The following is a 13733-nucleotide window of genomic DNA, read 5'->3' as shown; positions in this document are numbered from 1 at the left end:
TCTCTAAATATTCTACATGTAATGGCCTAAGGGACATAAAGAAAATTGAGATGATGCCATGGTAGGCTCAATGATGTCATGTCCCCACTTTTCATTTTCTAAATATGAAATCATAATTATTTCAGATTCTTATATGTCTCCCATGTAACAAAAATAAGTTTCAACAATTAGTATTTAACATTAGTAGTGATTTTTTGTTCATTCGTAGGTAAGAAAAAATGAATAAATACAATCTTATACAATAACATACAAAAAAATAAGTGGGGAAATTACATCATCAACTTGTTAATTGCGCATTCCCAAGGTCAAGGAGAAGCGAAATAAAGCAAAGTTTCAGAATGTCATAACTTGTCCGATTTTGATGATATTTTCAGAACTTTGATTTTATCATTTTCAGCCTGGATTACCGATTTAAACAATCGTGGCAAAAGGTGTGTGAGGTTATTTGTGCGTATAACCATATTCAGAGCAAATTTAATTTCATGGTAGGACATACATAAAAAATATGCAATTAATTGCTTTTGTACTGTTCATATTGTTTATTCCTATATGCTAGTTTATCAACTGTATTCATTGTAGTAGAATTTGCATTTTTTTAATGTCATGCTTCATCTCTTTTATTGCCCCTCTCTTTCTTTTCATTCGACCCCAGTTCTCTAAACTCTTTGTTCCTCCTCCCTCTCTTCTTCTTCTTCCTCTTCTTCTTCTTCTTTTCACTCCCTCCCCACCTCTCTCTCTCTCTCTCTGAATATTGTATACATGCATCTGACAATTATTTTGATACTATATTTTTACTGTTGTGTTACTTTGTAGCATGATCATTGTTGTCGCGTTCGACTAAATTACGTATTCTCTGATTATGGTAGCATTTAATTTTTCACAATATATTCAACTCCATCTCCTCAGGCTTTACTATCTGATAATAGCATAACGCTGTTTATTTAAATACATGAACACTTCATATTGACTGGATATTATAATTGCACACGGAAACAAACACTCTTTATTATTAAGTTCTTTGTTATAATAAGTAATTCTTCTAAACATATATTGCCATTTTATACCGATTTTATTTTTGTATATTTGTAAACCACGACTATAGTGAGGAGAGCTTCATAACAGAAACTAGTTTTTCTTTTACACGTTTTAGTCATCCTTAGGCACTAGTCGGTGGTAATGTATTCTTATTGTACATATTCTTGTTTTCTTTTGCCTGGAAATAAAATTAATAAAATAAAATAAAAAATGAATTATTGTTTCTAACAGTATGCATCTACCAAGTATTGACTTCCATTTGTTATTAAAACCTTACCCTTTCAAACAAAATTTTGCCACGGCTGATTTTTTTCTTACAGTGATACGTCCGTTGTACTGACAAATGACTATCTTCAAAAGGAACCAACCAAAATATAAGCATAAATCTATGTACAACCATGGACCTATTAAAATGCATTCATCACCACTCACTCAATTACGTGACTTCTTCACAAGCCCGCTCATGCCACTGAAATTTCGATAATCATGACGCAGAAGTACGCCTATAAGTCATTTAATCCATTTTATTTCATCTTGGAATGTAAAGAATAGTATCGGTGTCCGGCACAATATCACTTTTATTAAAAAAGCTGGTAATACACAAGTACATAATATCACTTACAAATGTTTTATAATTCATATATAAAATTTCCCTATAAAAATCACACACAATGAAATATCAAAAGCACTAGTTCTTTCGACATGCTTTTACTTTATGAATTAGGTTTTCATTTTGTAATGAAAGAACCTTAAAGAAATAAAATTTAAAATTTAGAATTCTATACTTTCCCATTCCCCCATTCCCATGTCCGCTGATACAACGAAATAACAAAACGATTGTGTTCGTGGTAGTTTTGTTAAAATAATAAATAAGAAAATATACCGCTATTTACATAAAGCATGGCAAGCAAAGAGATGTACAAATAGAAATAACATAAATAAATGACACAACACGCACCAATACGGTTTGTTTACATGACCCAATAATGATTCAATGAACTTCACTGTTTTCGTCACAAATAGCATAAACATTAGCTTACAGCCTGACTGTTTAACAAAATAAACTCACAATTTCAAATATTGCGTATGCTAGTGGGTTTTTTTTGGAAGATATATTGAAAATGTCTGTTGATGTTGTCTTAAAGAGATATCGAAGGACGAAATCACAATATATCATGGATCATCGTTTTGTCACCAAACATATTAAATAGATAATCCAAATTAATAGTAAATCCATGCACAATTTTCGGATTTTGTGCTCTATCATGTAAAGGTTGTCTATATAACCAATCGCAAACTCGTTATCAACATTTGGCAGATTAACTGCATATGAGTCGATCATACCAATTAATCTCTAAAAAGCTAATTTCCGAGCGAGAAAAGAGACGACGAGGGCACCGATAAATCCGAAGAAAGATCGAAGTCCACTGGCTCCGTTGTCTGGGTAAGATCTACCGGGGCACATGCGGCAGGTATCGGGACAAACAAGGCCCATGTAGGATGGATTCGACTCGCACATCCCATCCTCGGAATAGATAGGACAGTATCCACTGGTGTCCTGACACTCAACTGCAGAGGGGGGGGGGGGTGGGGGGAACAATCAATCGTACATTTTAGATCACCAATTTATTATTACTATCTTTTGTTTCCTTGGAATTAGGAAAGGGATTTAAACAGTATGCCTATGTAGGAATGTTTATTATAGTCTACCCCTCAGGATATATTGTCAGGGAGAATTTCCTGGTCTAAAAGTCAATTCAGTTCCCATGGCTCAGTGGAAACATGAAGGGACAAAATTGATGAGGTTAATCTTAGGGTAAAAATCTTATTGTTTGAGGGGGAGGGATAAATTAATGATTACGTTTACAATATATTTTATGTGTGAAAATCGATAGATTTGATTTCTTAGTACCTTTGTAATGAATTTGACGTGTAAGCAAGTCAAATCTACCAAAATACTAACAAATATATTCGATGCTGAAAAAGAGACTAACGTGTTGAAAATACAAATATGATGTTATCCCAAAATACATTTTTTGTGATTTTTTTTCGGAGGGGGGAGGGGTCTAAGCTCCTCAATTTGTCCAGTGCACTCAGTTAATGCCAAAGAAAGGCTTGACCGCTGTCTTTCCTGATGGAAGTAGAATTTATATCTCATGGGACGTATAAGGACATTGATCTTTTAATAGAAATTACCCTTAGACAGCAAAAACGTTGAAATTATTATTAAGACATTTTCGCATTTCGCATGTTCTGTAATCCTATGCCTGTAAACCTTTCATCTAGTTTCCAATCGAATGAAAACACCTTCAACTAACTGTTCTGCCTGCTATTTAGTTTAAAGAATATGATTAAAGAATCTTACTTTGAGGTAGCAACTGTACTGGTGAGCTCGCAACACAGAGATTACAGCTTTTCCTACACTCGTAGTTCATGTATCCGGGATTTTCTTGACACTGGTCATTACTGGCCCAGTATTCACAGTTGTCATGGTAATCTTCACAGGCTAGAATGAAAATACAGATAAAACACATATATCAATAAAACAATGAATGATGGGATGGATTAATCAATGAATATAGGCAGAAAATGAGGAGCTATCGCTCAGTTTGGCAACCCGACAACTTGGTTGAAGTTTGGTAACCAACCAACCAGGAGGTCCTTTGTCCGAGAGTGACAAGCAAAATCAGATAAATCAAAATTTAATATCAAAATCAGTTAATATCCTTTCCCAATGAATAAAAGAAGGGGCGTTAAGCCCCTCTCTATATATAGCCCCTCTATTATATTCAACTAGAATATTTATTACTTTTCATGGGGCGTATGGGGTATACTGGACGAAAAATATCCGTAATTTCACGAGCTTTCTCGTTTCTTTTACTTACTGTTCATAAAATTGCTACTACTGCATTGTCCACATGAACGGGGGCAGTACTCCAGCATGTAACTTGGGTTTTCAGTACATTGCATGTACTTGGCCCATACTTCACAGTTATCGTTCTGGTCTTTGCAGTTTTCTGTTTGAAAAGATGAAATGAAAGAAAAAAAAAATGAAATGAGTTATTAACTAGGTTGCTTTGAATTTTCAATTCCAATACATCACTTTTGGTATTTTGAATAAGGGGACAGCACTAGAATGAAAGGTGACAAATTATATTGTCCCGATTAGAAAATAATCTTAATACAGAGCTACATGAGCGAAAATTCTCCTTTTTAGACTCCCTTTACTTCTTTTTCATATTTCCATGTCCCTGATCCGTTCGGACGTTCCCGTTTCATTACTGCAGTTATCGGGAGACACCCCTTCTGCCCGGTCGCACCGCCCGTGCTGCACTGAGATACTTCTATCACATTTTTGTACTCTAAAAACGAAATGTTGAATCAACATTTGAAAGGTTGGAGGAGTGACGACCTTTCCAAAGGTTATATCAAACCCTTCATTAAGCTGAATGCAACAATTTAAGTGTTAGAAAGGTTGTCACTCCTCCAATCTTTCAAACATTGATTTAACATTTCATTTTGTAAAGTGTGGCTTTCCATGAAACGTAAAATTTCATATTCTAAAGTATTTAAAAAATATCAATTCTGGTTCAAAAATAGCAAGTTTTGCTTACCAGTGATGGTGCCGGTGTCACACTGATCACAACTAACTTTGCAATTAACCAACATCCATGTTGGGTTGATCTGACACTCTCCTGCCTGAGCCCACGCCGCACAGTTGCTGTGTGAGTCCATGCAATCTGATCAATGACAAAAAGAAACATTCGTTTGATAGAAGGCAGAAAACAATATTTAAATATATATATATATTTCAAGCCCAAAGGTGGGAGTTGCTTCTACCCTGTTTGGCGTTCAACGATAGAGCCTCGTCGATCTGGCGCTGCACAGCGGCAGCGGCTGCCGGGCCCATCAATCGGGCAAAGCAAATTGTCGGAGTCTTTCATTTCATGTCTATTTCGAAGAAAAAAAAAAGGGTTTTCCCCCTCCCCCTCTCTCTATCTTTAATTTGAATAAAATTGTCAGATTGTCGAATGGATTTGTTCTTTGTACGTCAGTCTAAAGAGTGACAGTATAGTAATAATAATGATGAATAAAATGGTTATGGTTTTATGCATACAGAATCTCATCTCTTTCTTGAATCGTTTCATGAAGATTTCAGAATGGTTCGGAAGAGTTTAATTCAGCCCAGGGGCGGATCCGGGATTTCCCAGGGGGGTGGGGGTCGCATTTTCAGTTACAAAAAGGGTCCTTACTTGTCCATGCATGAAATATTTTACTTTTTTTATTTGTGCCTCTCAAGGGGGGGGCACGGGTTGGATGTGCCCCCCCCCCTAGATCCGCCACTGATTCAGCCTTTATCCGCATTGATAGAAACATGACCAAAATTAAATTTTGAATCATCTTTGTTGTCACTTAGACTTAAAATATATATTCTTCAATACCTCAATCACACCGACATAATTATGCTCCGTTTGAAATTACACAGTTGAATTTTGGAGGTGCCGTGGACAAAAGATCTAAGATGTTGAAGTCGTGTGTTAAATCGCCAGCACGACTATTATGTCATTTACCAAGGTATTTTGTGGCATCATTGGTATAACACTCATTCAGCTAGTAAGCCCATTTATTTAATGATGCGTCTGCGTAAATTCTCAGTGAATATTATGTTTGATTAATTAATTAACAATTTTATGAAAACAGACAATATTTTGGCCTCTCAACTTACCATTTCCGCCGGTACCTTTTAGAAATAAAAAGATAAAGAAATAAATGCAATTAATTTTCAAAATTTCAGAATGTGAGAATAATTTAACAAAGAATATGCCTACATTAATTTTTTTTCAAATGACTATTTTACAAATGAACAATTTTGTTCATTACTAGATTTAAAACGAAAGAATTGATATTAATAACAGAATATATCATCCGATACGTATAGGGCTAATATCATCTGGACCAGTTTCATGATAATTGTAAAATAATTTCATATCTGTGTAGAAGAGGGTTATACCACATCGCTTCGTTTGATTAGTTGAGAAAATCTTTTATTTCCATTTCAAAACATTCAAAGCAATAATTCCATAATAACATTTGACGATAGAAACATAGGTATTTTTAATAAATAAAACTTGCAATCAAAGGCTCAACAGTATAAAACAAATTTGTTATAGTTTGAGCTTCATAAAATATTTGCCTATCATAATATGAAAATTATGATAATGGTAGTAAGATACTAACAGTAATATCAACAACAAAATTATGATGACATAATGACAATGATGTCAATAAGGAAAATAATAATACGAGAAAATAACAAACAACATTATCACTAGCATAACAACCACCACCAACCAATAACAAACACACCACAATGATCGGGGGAGGAGGGGTATCTCTGACACACCTGTAGTAGGAGTAGGAGTACATGTCCCACAGCTTTGCTTGCAGTTAGTCATCACCCATTGATTGGTTTGACAATAACCAGCTTGAGCCCAGGCTGAACAACCTTCATTCATATCCATACACTCTTCCTCGGGGGCTATAAGAGTAAAAAAAAATAACATTCATGTTATTAGTCATTATCACAATTATCGACATACCAAGGTCTTAGTTGCATGATTAACAGTCATGATAGTATTAAACAGATTTGAGAGTGCTACAAACAAATGAGTAGCTAAAGGTCTTTTGTTCCTATACAATTTTCATGCTTTTGATATAACAAGTGTCTTTATCTTTCTAAAATAGATATACCGTATATGTTAATTATCGACTATTAAAAGGCAGAAAGAGCTGCAGTACAATTTGTATATTGATCAAATAGTAGTAATGATGTTTGTACCAATTGTGATTAAGAATCGGTTTCTTGTTCCCCGTATATATTCTGTAAATCTCCAAGCTCCCTGCATAGATTCTTGAAAATTTGTATATTTAAAATCATTTATCAGAATTCAAATTATGTCAATAGTAATAAATATTATGAACGGGAGAGTGGAAGAAAAACAATTCTTAAGAAATACTTACTAGTTGGATCAACAGTCGTACCATCTAGAAGGGATAAAAAAAAACAAATATACAAATATCAATTTGTTTAATCCTTGTCTTTATTCATAAACACGTTTTAATAGCTAAATATTTTTCACATTTTAGGTACCTTTCTATGCCCATATTTAAGGAAGTTTTATAATCTAAATCCATTGGCGTAGGGGAAGGGGTTCCGACTCCAAACCCTACGCCAATGGATTTTGAAGGTCAAAACTTTTGATCTTGCATTGTAGGTTTCGACATCATTATTTCAACGAATTTCCTTGAATTTCTGGCAACTAAATCACTAAATTATATGCCAATTATAGCAAACATACTCAGGATCAAACAATAATCTGAAAAAAATCTGCTCAATCGATTCGCTTGCTTACACATTTTTTTAAGATTTAGTGCAACAATAAAAAATAACTTAGCTCCCTCATAAACCTTACCACTGCTGAAAACAATAAAAACATTCATATTTCCCACGACTTTTGGAAACAACCTATATCGTTAATTGAAATTTGCTTAAGGATGAAGAAATCATGGTTTTAAAGGATGAATGACGATTTGAATGATATTAAGATTTAACGAATGGCACAGGATGTAAATATAGGGGGCATGGGAAATCAAAAATATGTGACAAAGCGGGATTAAGGACAGAAGAACACCCTTTGAAATCAAATTTGTATATAATTTTGGTCGCACTCACCACATTGATAGTAGATATTGATTTTCCTGATGTCATTTTCGCTGAAGTCGGAACGGTAATCCAGTCGGTACCTCGTGTCACGAGCTACGATGGTCGGTTGTCCGTTTGATGTGAACGCAGTCATATGGTAGTGCATGACGGAAAGGTAATCGTATTGGGTTCCAAGATGGTCGATGTATGTTTGCTCATACTTATCAAAGTTATACTCCAGACCTGTAATATGAGTAGTGATTTAAACTTTGTTTGACTTAATTTTCATTCATTTATGTTTTTTTTTAAATCTTATAATTTTAAGGTGTGAACAGTGGTGAGTTTGGAATTTTTAGTTTCATGATGAAAATATTGCAGACAATTATTTTTACTTGATCCGCATAGAGCCTCACCTCTGATGATGTTTTGGCGGTAGATGTAGACGAAATCATCGCGGTCTGTTCGTGTTTGCTCGTGGTGGAATCCGACGGCATGCATAAGTTCGTGGACGATCGTACCCAAGTTCGTAGTACATCCAACTCCCAAAGAAACCTGCTGTTGTCCCCCGACACGGCCGACCAGGGAATAACACCTGAAAGTGATTAAATGTAAAGGTAAGTTTCGCAACAACAACAACATCGAAAACAACACACTGATGAAATATGTACAGTATGAACATTGATCAAAGGTTACATGATAGTAGGAATTGTTTTCATTGAAGACTAAGGTGTCTCAATTTCTGTGAATGGTACATCTAAACTAATCCTTACTTTTTCAAACAATCCCAAGTTCTTCGCTCTTAATGTAACATTGGTATTCATTTTATGCATAATGATAAAATAAAACATTCAGTAATATCTGCTTTTAATCTCCATATCAAAACTTTGTCAAAAAGGACAAGGATGTCTTAAAAATATAATTGATTGGTTGAATAATTCATTTGAAACGCTTTATTCTTGCCCCCTTACCCGTTTCCAGGGAAGATATAGATGTAGTCTTGCTGGTTCGTTCTCTGTACAAATCTGAGACAGGTGGTGTCGTGGTAACGGTTCATGGCTCTCAAGATACGCCCTCTTGTGGCAGCATCTGATAGATTTTAAGAGCGAGAGAGAGAGAAGGGGAGGGGGTAAGTTGAGAGATGGAAAGGAGAAGGGAAGAGAGAGGGAGAGAAAATGAAAGAGAAATGAAGAGAGTGAGAGAGAGAGATAAAAACAGACAGACGAATAGGGAGACAGGAGAGAGCAAGATAATGATAGGAGGGAGGTGAACGAGAAGGGTGAAAAAAGAGGAGCAGATAGGGAGAAGGAGGAGATGAAGAATGTAAGAAATGATAAGATAAGTATCAATGTTTTTTTAGAATGTACTACCAAACAAAATATTCGCCTCGATGAAACACGGAACGTATTTACCGTGATAAGCGTGAGTAGCGGATGACGAGAACTGTATCATCTTAGTCAAGAAGTATCTTATTACGTAATAGTGTTGACTACTTTTGTCGAACAGGATGAAGTATCGGACTTCCGCAAACGCGGTGTCTTAATTAGATATGAAAGTACAATAGAGTACGGAAGCAAAGGCGTCACAAAAAAAAACTTTCAGCGTTTTGGCTACCATTATTGTTGGATCATGATGAAAAATGCACACGGACAACAACAATAACAGTAAATATACACAAAATAGCGCCTTTTCGCTAAACGATAAATTGACTACTATCATTATTATAAAATATCAGCCTTATAAGGTAATTGTTTGGGTTTACTGCACATCCTAACTCTTTTATGCCCCCACCTTGAAAAACAAACAAACACACAGATATAGGCACTACATAATATAGCCTTAGAATATCTATGGCTTGGTGTGTAACCATTTAATCTAAAGTGAAGTTTTTAACGAAATTCCATGGTCAGGCATATCCGTGTTTATACCGTTCATAGTAACTCGTCATTAGCAATGTATTATTATTATTATATTATCATTACTATTATTATTATTATCATTATCATCATTATTATTATTATTATTACTACTATTATTTTTCTTAACTATTCTTTGACAACGATTTCCTTACCGTAGTAGCCGTCGATAACGTATGGAACGATCCCATTAATCCACCTCGCTCCTCGGTTGCGTAGTGCGTTTCGTCTTTGACGATTGGTGCTGTTACACGGAACGGGAATGTCCCCCTGTTCCATACATTGCTCTAAAAAAACAGGGATGTAAAGTGCATTAGACATGTTTGATAAGTTTTAAGATGGTATTGTAGAACAGTTTTTTTAAAAGAAAATCATCGATATGAAGAAAGAAAAAACGTTGACGATTTTTTTTGGTATTTTTTAAAATTTTCAGTGTAAGGAAAAGGGTGCTACTTCGAACAATAAATTGTTCGTGTTGAGCCGAGTAATCGGATAGCCCGATCTTGGCTCAGTGGATAAGTCTCCGGACTTTTAACCAAAAGGTCTGGGGTTCAAATCTCACCGCAGCGCTCTCGTCCTTTGGCAAAGTCTCTATCTATATTGGTCACTCCTCACCCAAGTGTAGTAAACGGGTAAACAAGGAATTAATTTAATGCTAACCTAATCAGGCTAGCAGTGCTATAGCCGGGTAATTGGCATACAACACCTAGAAACATTGTGTAAAGCGTTAAATAAATGCTAAACATTTATGCATTATTTTTATCATTATTATCATTATCATTATTGTTTGGGAAGGAGCAGAAAATGGAAAATATGTGATTTAAGAATGAAACAAAGTGAGATACTTACTAGTGTCATTCATCGCTTTATTTTGTTCCATAATAGTTGTAAATGCATCACCGCCCTGTGCTGTGCCAAAAGTTTTCATTGCTGCATTAGACAAAAATAAGGAAAGAAATGAAATTTGATAAAGAGAATTTACTGATATCAATAACCCTTATACTAAACAACAAAGTCGTGATTTTTTTTCTACTTTCTTCATTGGCATAGTTAATTTTTTTTTTTTACTTCTTAACCTTGTCTTTTGTGAAATTTAGCGAAAACTGAAAGAAAAGGTATGCACTTTTTGAAATTCCGTTCTAATGTATCATTCTAACTTAAATAGATAAGATGTAAAAATATGGAAAGCCATATTTAAGTCATTTAAGCACACGATTTGTTTTAGAGAGTAAAACATAAACAAACATATAATTTCCTAGAAACATTCATGTTTACACAAAGTGTTTACAACTCTGGTGTCCTGACCAATTTTGAACAATAAAAGTAAAGCCTTTCTTATTTATTTACTGTAAAAACATAAACTTTATGTTATTATGATTAATACAGTCGCTTTCACTAAAAATTGTTATGAAAATGTTTGTAACGAACCTTCAAACGACGGTGCTGCAATATCCACCTAATTGAGAAAAATTAAAGAAAATATATCAATAATGATGGGGATACAAAGAGGTCAAATTGGTGACTAAACGATACCATACGTAACTTTGCACGAAGAAAGGTTGGATGTTGTCGTAAAGTATACAAATCTTCTATCCAATCTCAGACAAAGGGTATACATATTCAATGGTTTTTTTTTGTTCGCATGTCATTTTTTTCGCTACAATTAGGCCAAAAAATTATGTACCTCCTTATATGAATATTGTTTATTATATTGCCTCTGGACACAAATATTTCATTTTATTCTAGAGAGAAGGAGTCCCATTCCTATATCGATGCCTTTGAGCGCCTACCCCCTACTTAAAGATCCATCTTTGCAATTTATATTGTGAATTACATACATACAGTTTATAAAAACGAAACAACAATATATGTTTGTACACTGAGTTAATATCTTTCCAGTTATGTTATTCCGAATATAATTATTCTGTTTGAAACATAAGTATGGATTTAAATCAAATTATGATATACATGCTGCCCGCTACCCCATTTTACTATGGGCCATATTTAGCCGAACGAGAACAATTGGTGTAATTTTTTTTTTCGTCTCCACGCTTTTGCTGAACAATGATATCCGAAGTATTACTGCTGTTTAATGATTTTTCGGTACACTTCAAGTTTGGATTTATACCATCAACATATTAATCAACAAAAAAATATAAGAAAAAACTAAACAAAACAAAACATATTAATCATCGTGTAACAGGATATATCACTGAAATATATTTCTCCTTTTTATCCATAGTTGTTTAAAAAAAAATTATATTATATACAGATTTATCAACGTGTAAGGAGAATTTTAACGGAAGAAATACAGTTCCTGATTTTCGATTTCTGAATATGAACGAATTTACTAAAATGTAATGCTGAATTCCAAAGATTTAAAATAAATCCTGTGAACAGGGACCAGCCGCATACTAAATTTAGATTTAAACCTTGTGAATTTGAATATAAAGCTTAAAGATTTTGATTTAAATCTTTTGAGATTAAAAAGTTAAATCCTTAAGATTTAAAATAAATCTGATATTCGGCTGGTCACTATTTAAAGCCGATCTGGATTAATTTTAAAACACTGAAATTAAAGTGTATTCGATAGCAAAAATCCTGATACTCACTCCACCATTTGGAACTCCTTGTGCATTTACATAGCCAGTTTTGTAGTTGTACTCCGCCTGTTCAAAAAAAGAGACAGATTTATGACTTTTAATTTAGTGTGGAATCGGCGGGATGGAGAAAGAAATTTATCATATATGAATGATATTAAAACCTTTCATTTAAAAAAAATTGTATGATAAATATAAATGATAAAAAATTAACGAAAAATAAATTCTCTAAAATTACGATTGAACGAAATGATCATCAGACAACAGGCATTTTAGCCATTTTTCAGGTCGCTATTCTTAAAGACAATTATCTTGGTAGAAAATTGAAAAATATGGAAAAGATATGGGACAGAGGAATTTGTAATAAGAATTATATGTCACTTTTAACTGCATCTGTTCTATAGTTCTAAAATAATTTGAAGATGAAGGGAAACATAGATGGCTGCCGAAGAAGGATGATGCTTATTTCTTTTTAAATCAGACCCATTAAAATCAACCAGCAATGCACGAAAGCGATGAATAGATACTTACACATCGTACTGGGTTGTGGAAATAGAATAAAACGTTCCAAATTCACTGCGAATTTTATTGATTGAATTGAATCTGATTTATTTTCAGACTTCACAAAATATATAACAAAATATAATAACACAATACAAGAAATACGTTTGATTATATACAGAATACAGATGATTATGATAATGGCGGTAAATGGAAGTGAAAAATGAAGGAACCTGCATAAAAAGCAGAGAATGTAATGTCTGCAGGGTTTTACAAACCCCCTGTTTTCTAATATTTAAGATATACTTGACGGACTCCCATTATAACAAAAAAGGGTCAAAATGACAATTTTTAAAGCCATATTAGTTATACTTACATAGGTGGTGCCCATGAACAAAATGCTCATGCACCCCAAAATCAGTGAAAGCTCCATCTTCTAAATCACACAGTTATTATTCTTATGACACTGAAGTTCTATTTTCCTGTCGTGAAAGTATATATCAAAGTAGTATAAGCCTGTTTCTCTTCTAATATTCCCTTCTGCTTCTTCTCGAACCAATTCCAAACTGATTCTTTCTCAAGTATTGAACCTGTATTTATAACAACCAGGGAACTACCTGAAAACTCTTGTGTCTGGTCATTTAGCATGTTTAGTGACCAGGACAGGATCTTGGTGTGACAAAGCATAGAGTTCCTGGTGGTCTCTGTCATCATATCCGTATAAAGCAAGATATACCAGACCAGTCAGAAAGCACCATTATCCAGGAAGCATCCGTCAGTCCATTCAGAAAGCGATATATTATTCTCCACGCCCATTTTTTAGCCTTAGACTCCAGACACGGGCAATTCGAAAACGTCACCGTCATCATTACCAACATAATCATTTCGAGAGTAAAATGATAATTATGTCGGGCTCCGTGGACGGGGGTGAACACAATATGCTCTATAAAAGGATATGTTTTCATCCCTTCGCTTCGGCAT

The 13733-nt window shown here is 34.2% G+C and overlaps 1 protein-coding gene across 1 annotated transcript; it reads right to left on the bottom strand.

Annotated features, from left to right (window-relative positions):
- Positions 1-1545: 1545 nt before the first annotated feature.
- LOC129253756 (zinc metalloproteinase nas-13-like) lies at positions 1546-13429 on the bottom strand. Its single transcript, XM_054892180.2, has 15 exons — positions 13129-13429; positions 12264-12320; positions 11080-11107; positions 10501-10581; positions 9807-9938; positions 8707-8824; positions 8152-8330; positions 7769-7981; positions 7057-7080; positions 6440-6574; positions 5762-5776; positions 4650-4775; positions 3921-4052; positions 3401-3541; positions 1546-2604 (listed from the first exon to the last, which is right to left on the bottom strand). Exons 1-15 carry the CDS (start codon positions 13183-13185, stop codon positions 2390-2392), a joined length of 1653 nt encoding a protein of 550 aa, XP_054748155.2. The 5' UTR covers positions 13186-13429; the 3' UTR covers positions 1546-2389.
- Between the last annotated feature and the right edge of the window lie 304 nt (positions 13430-13733).

The sequence above is a fragment of the Lytechinus pictus genome, chromosome 2 (genome assembly GCF_037042905.1).
Source record: "Lytechinus pictus isolate F3 Inbred chromosome 2, Lp3.0, whole genome shotgun sequence".
Classification (NCBI taxonomy): domain Eukaryota; kingdom Metazoa; phylum Echinodermata; class Echinoidea; order Temnopleuroida; family Toxopneustidae; genus Lytechinus; species Lytechinus pictus.
This window is presented reverse-complemented; position numbering and strand designations above follow the sequence as displayed.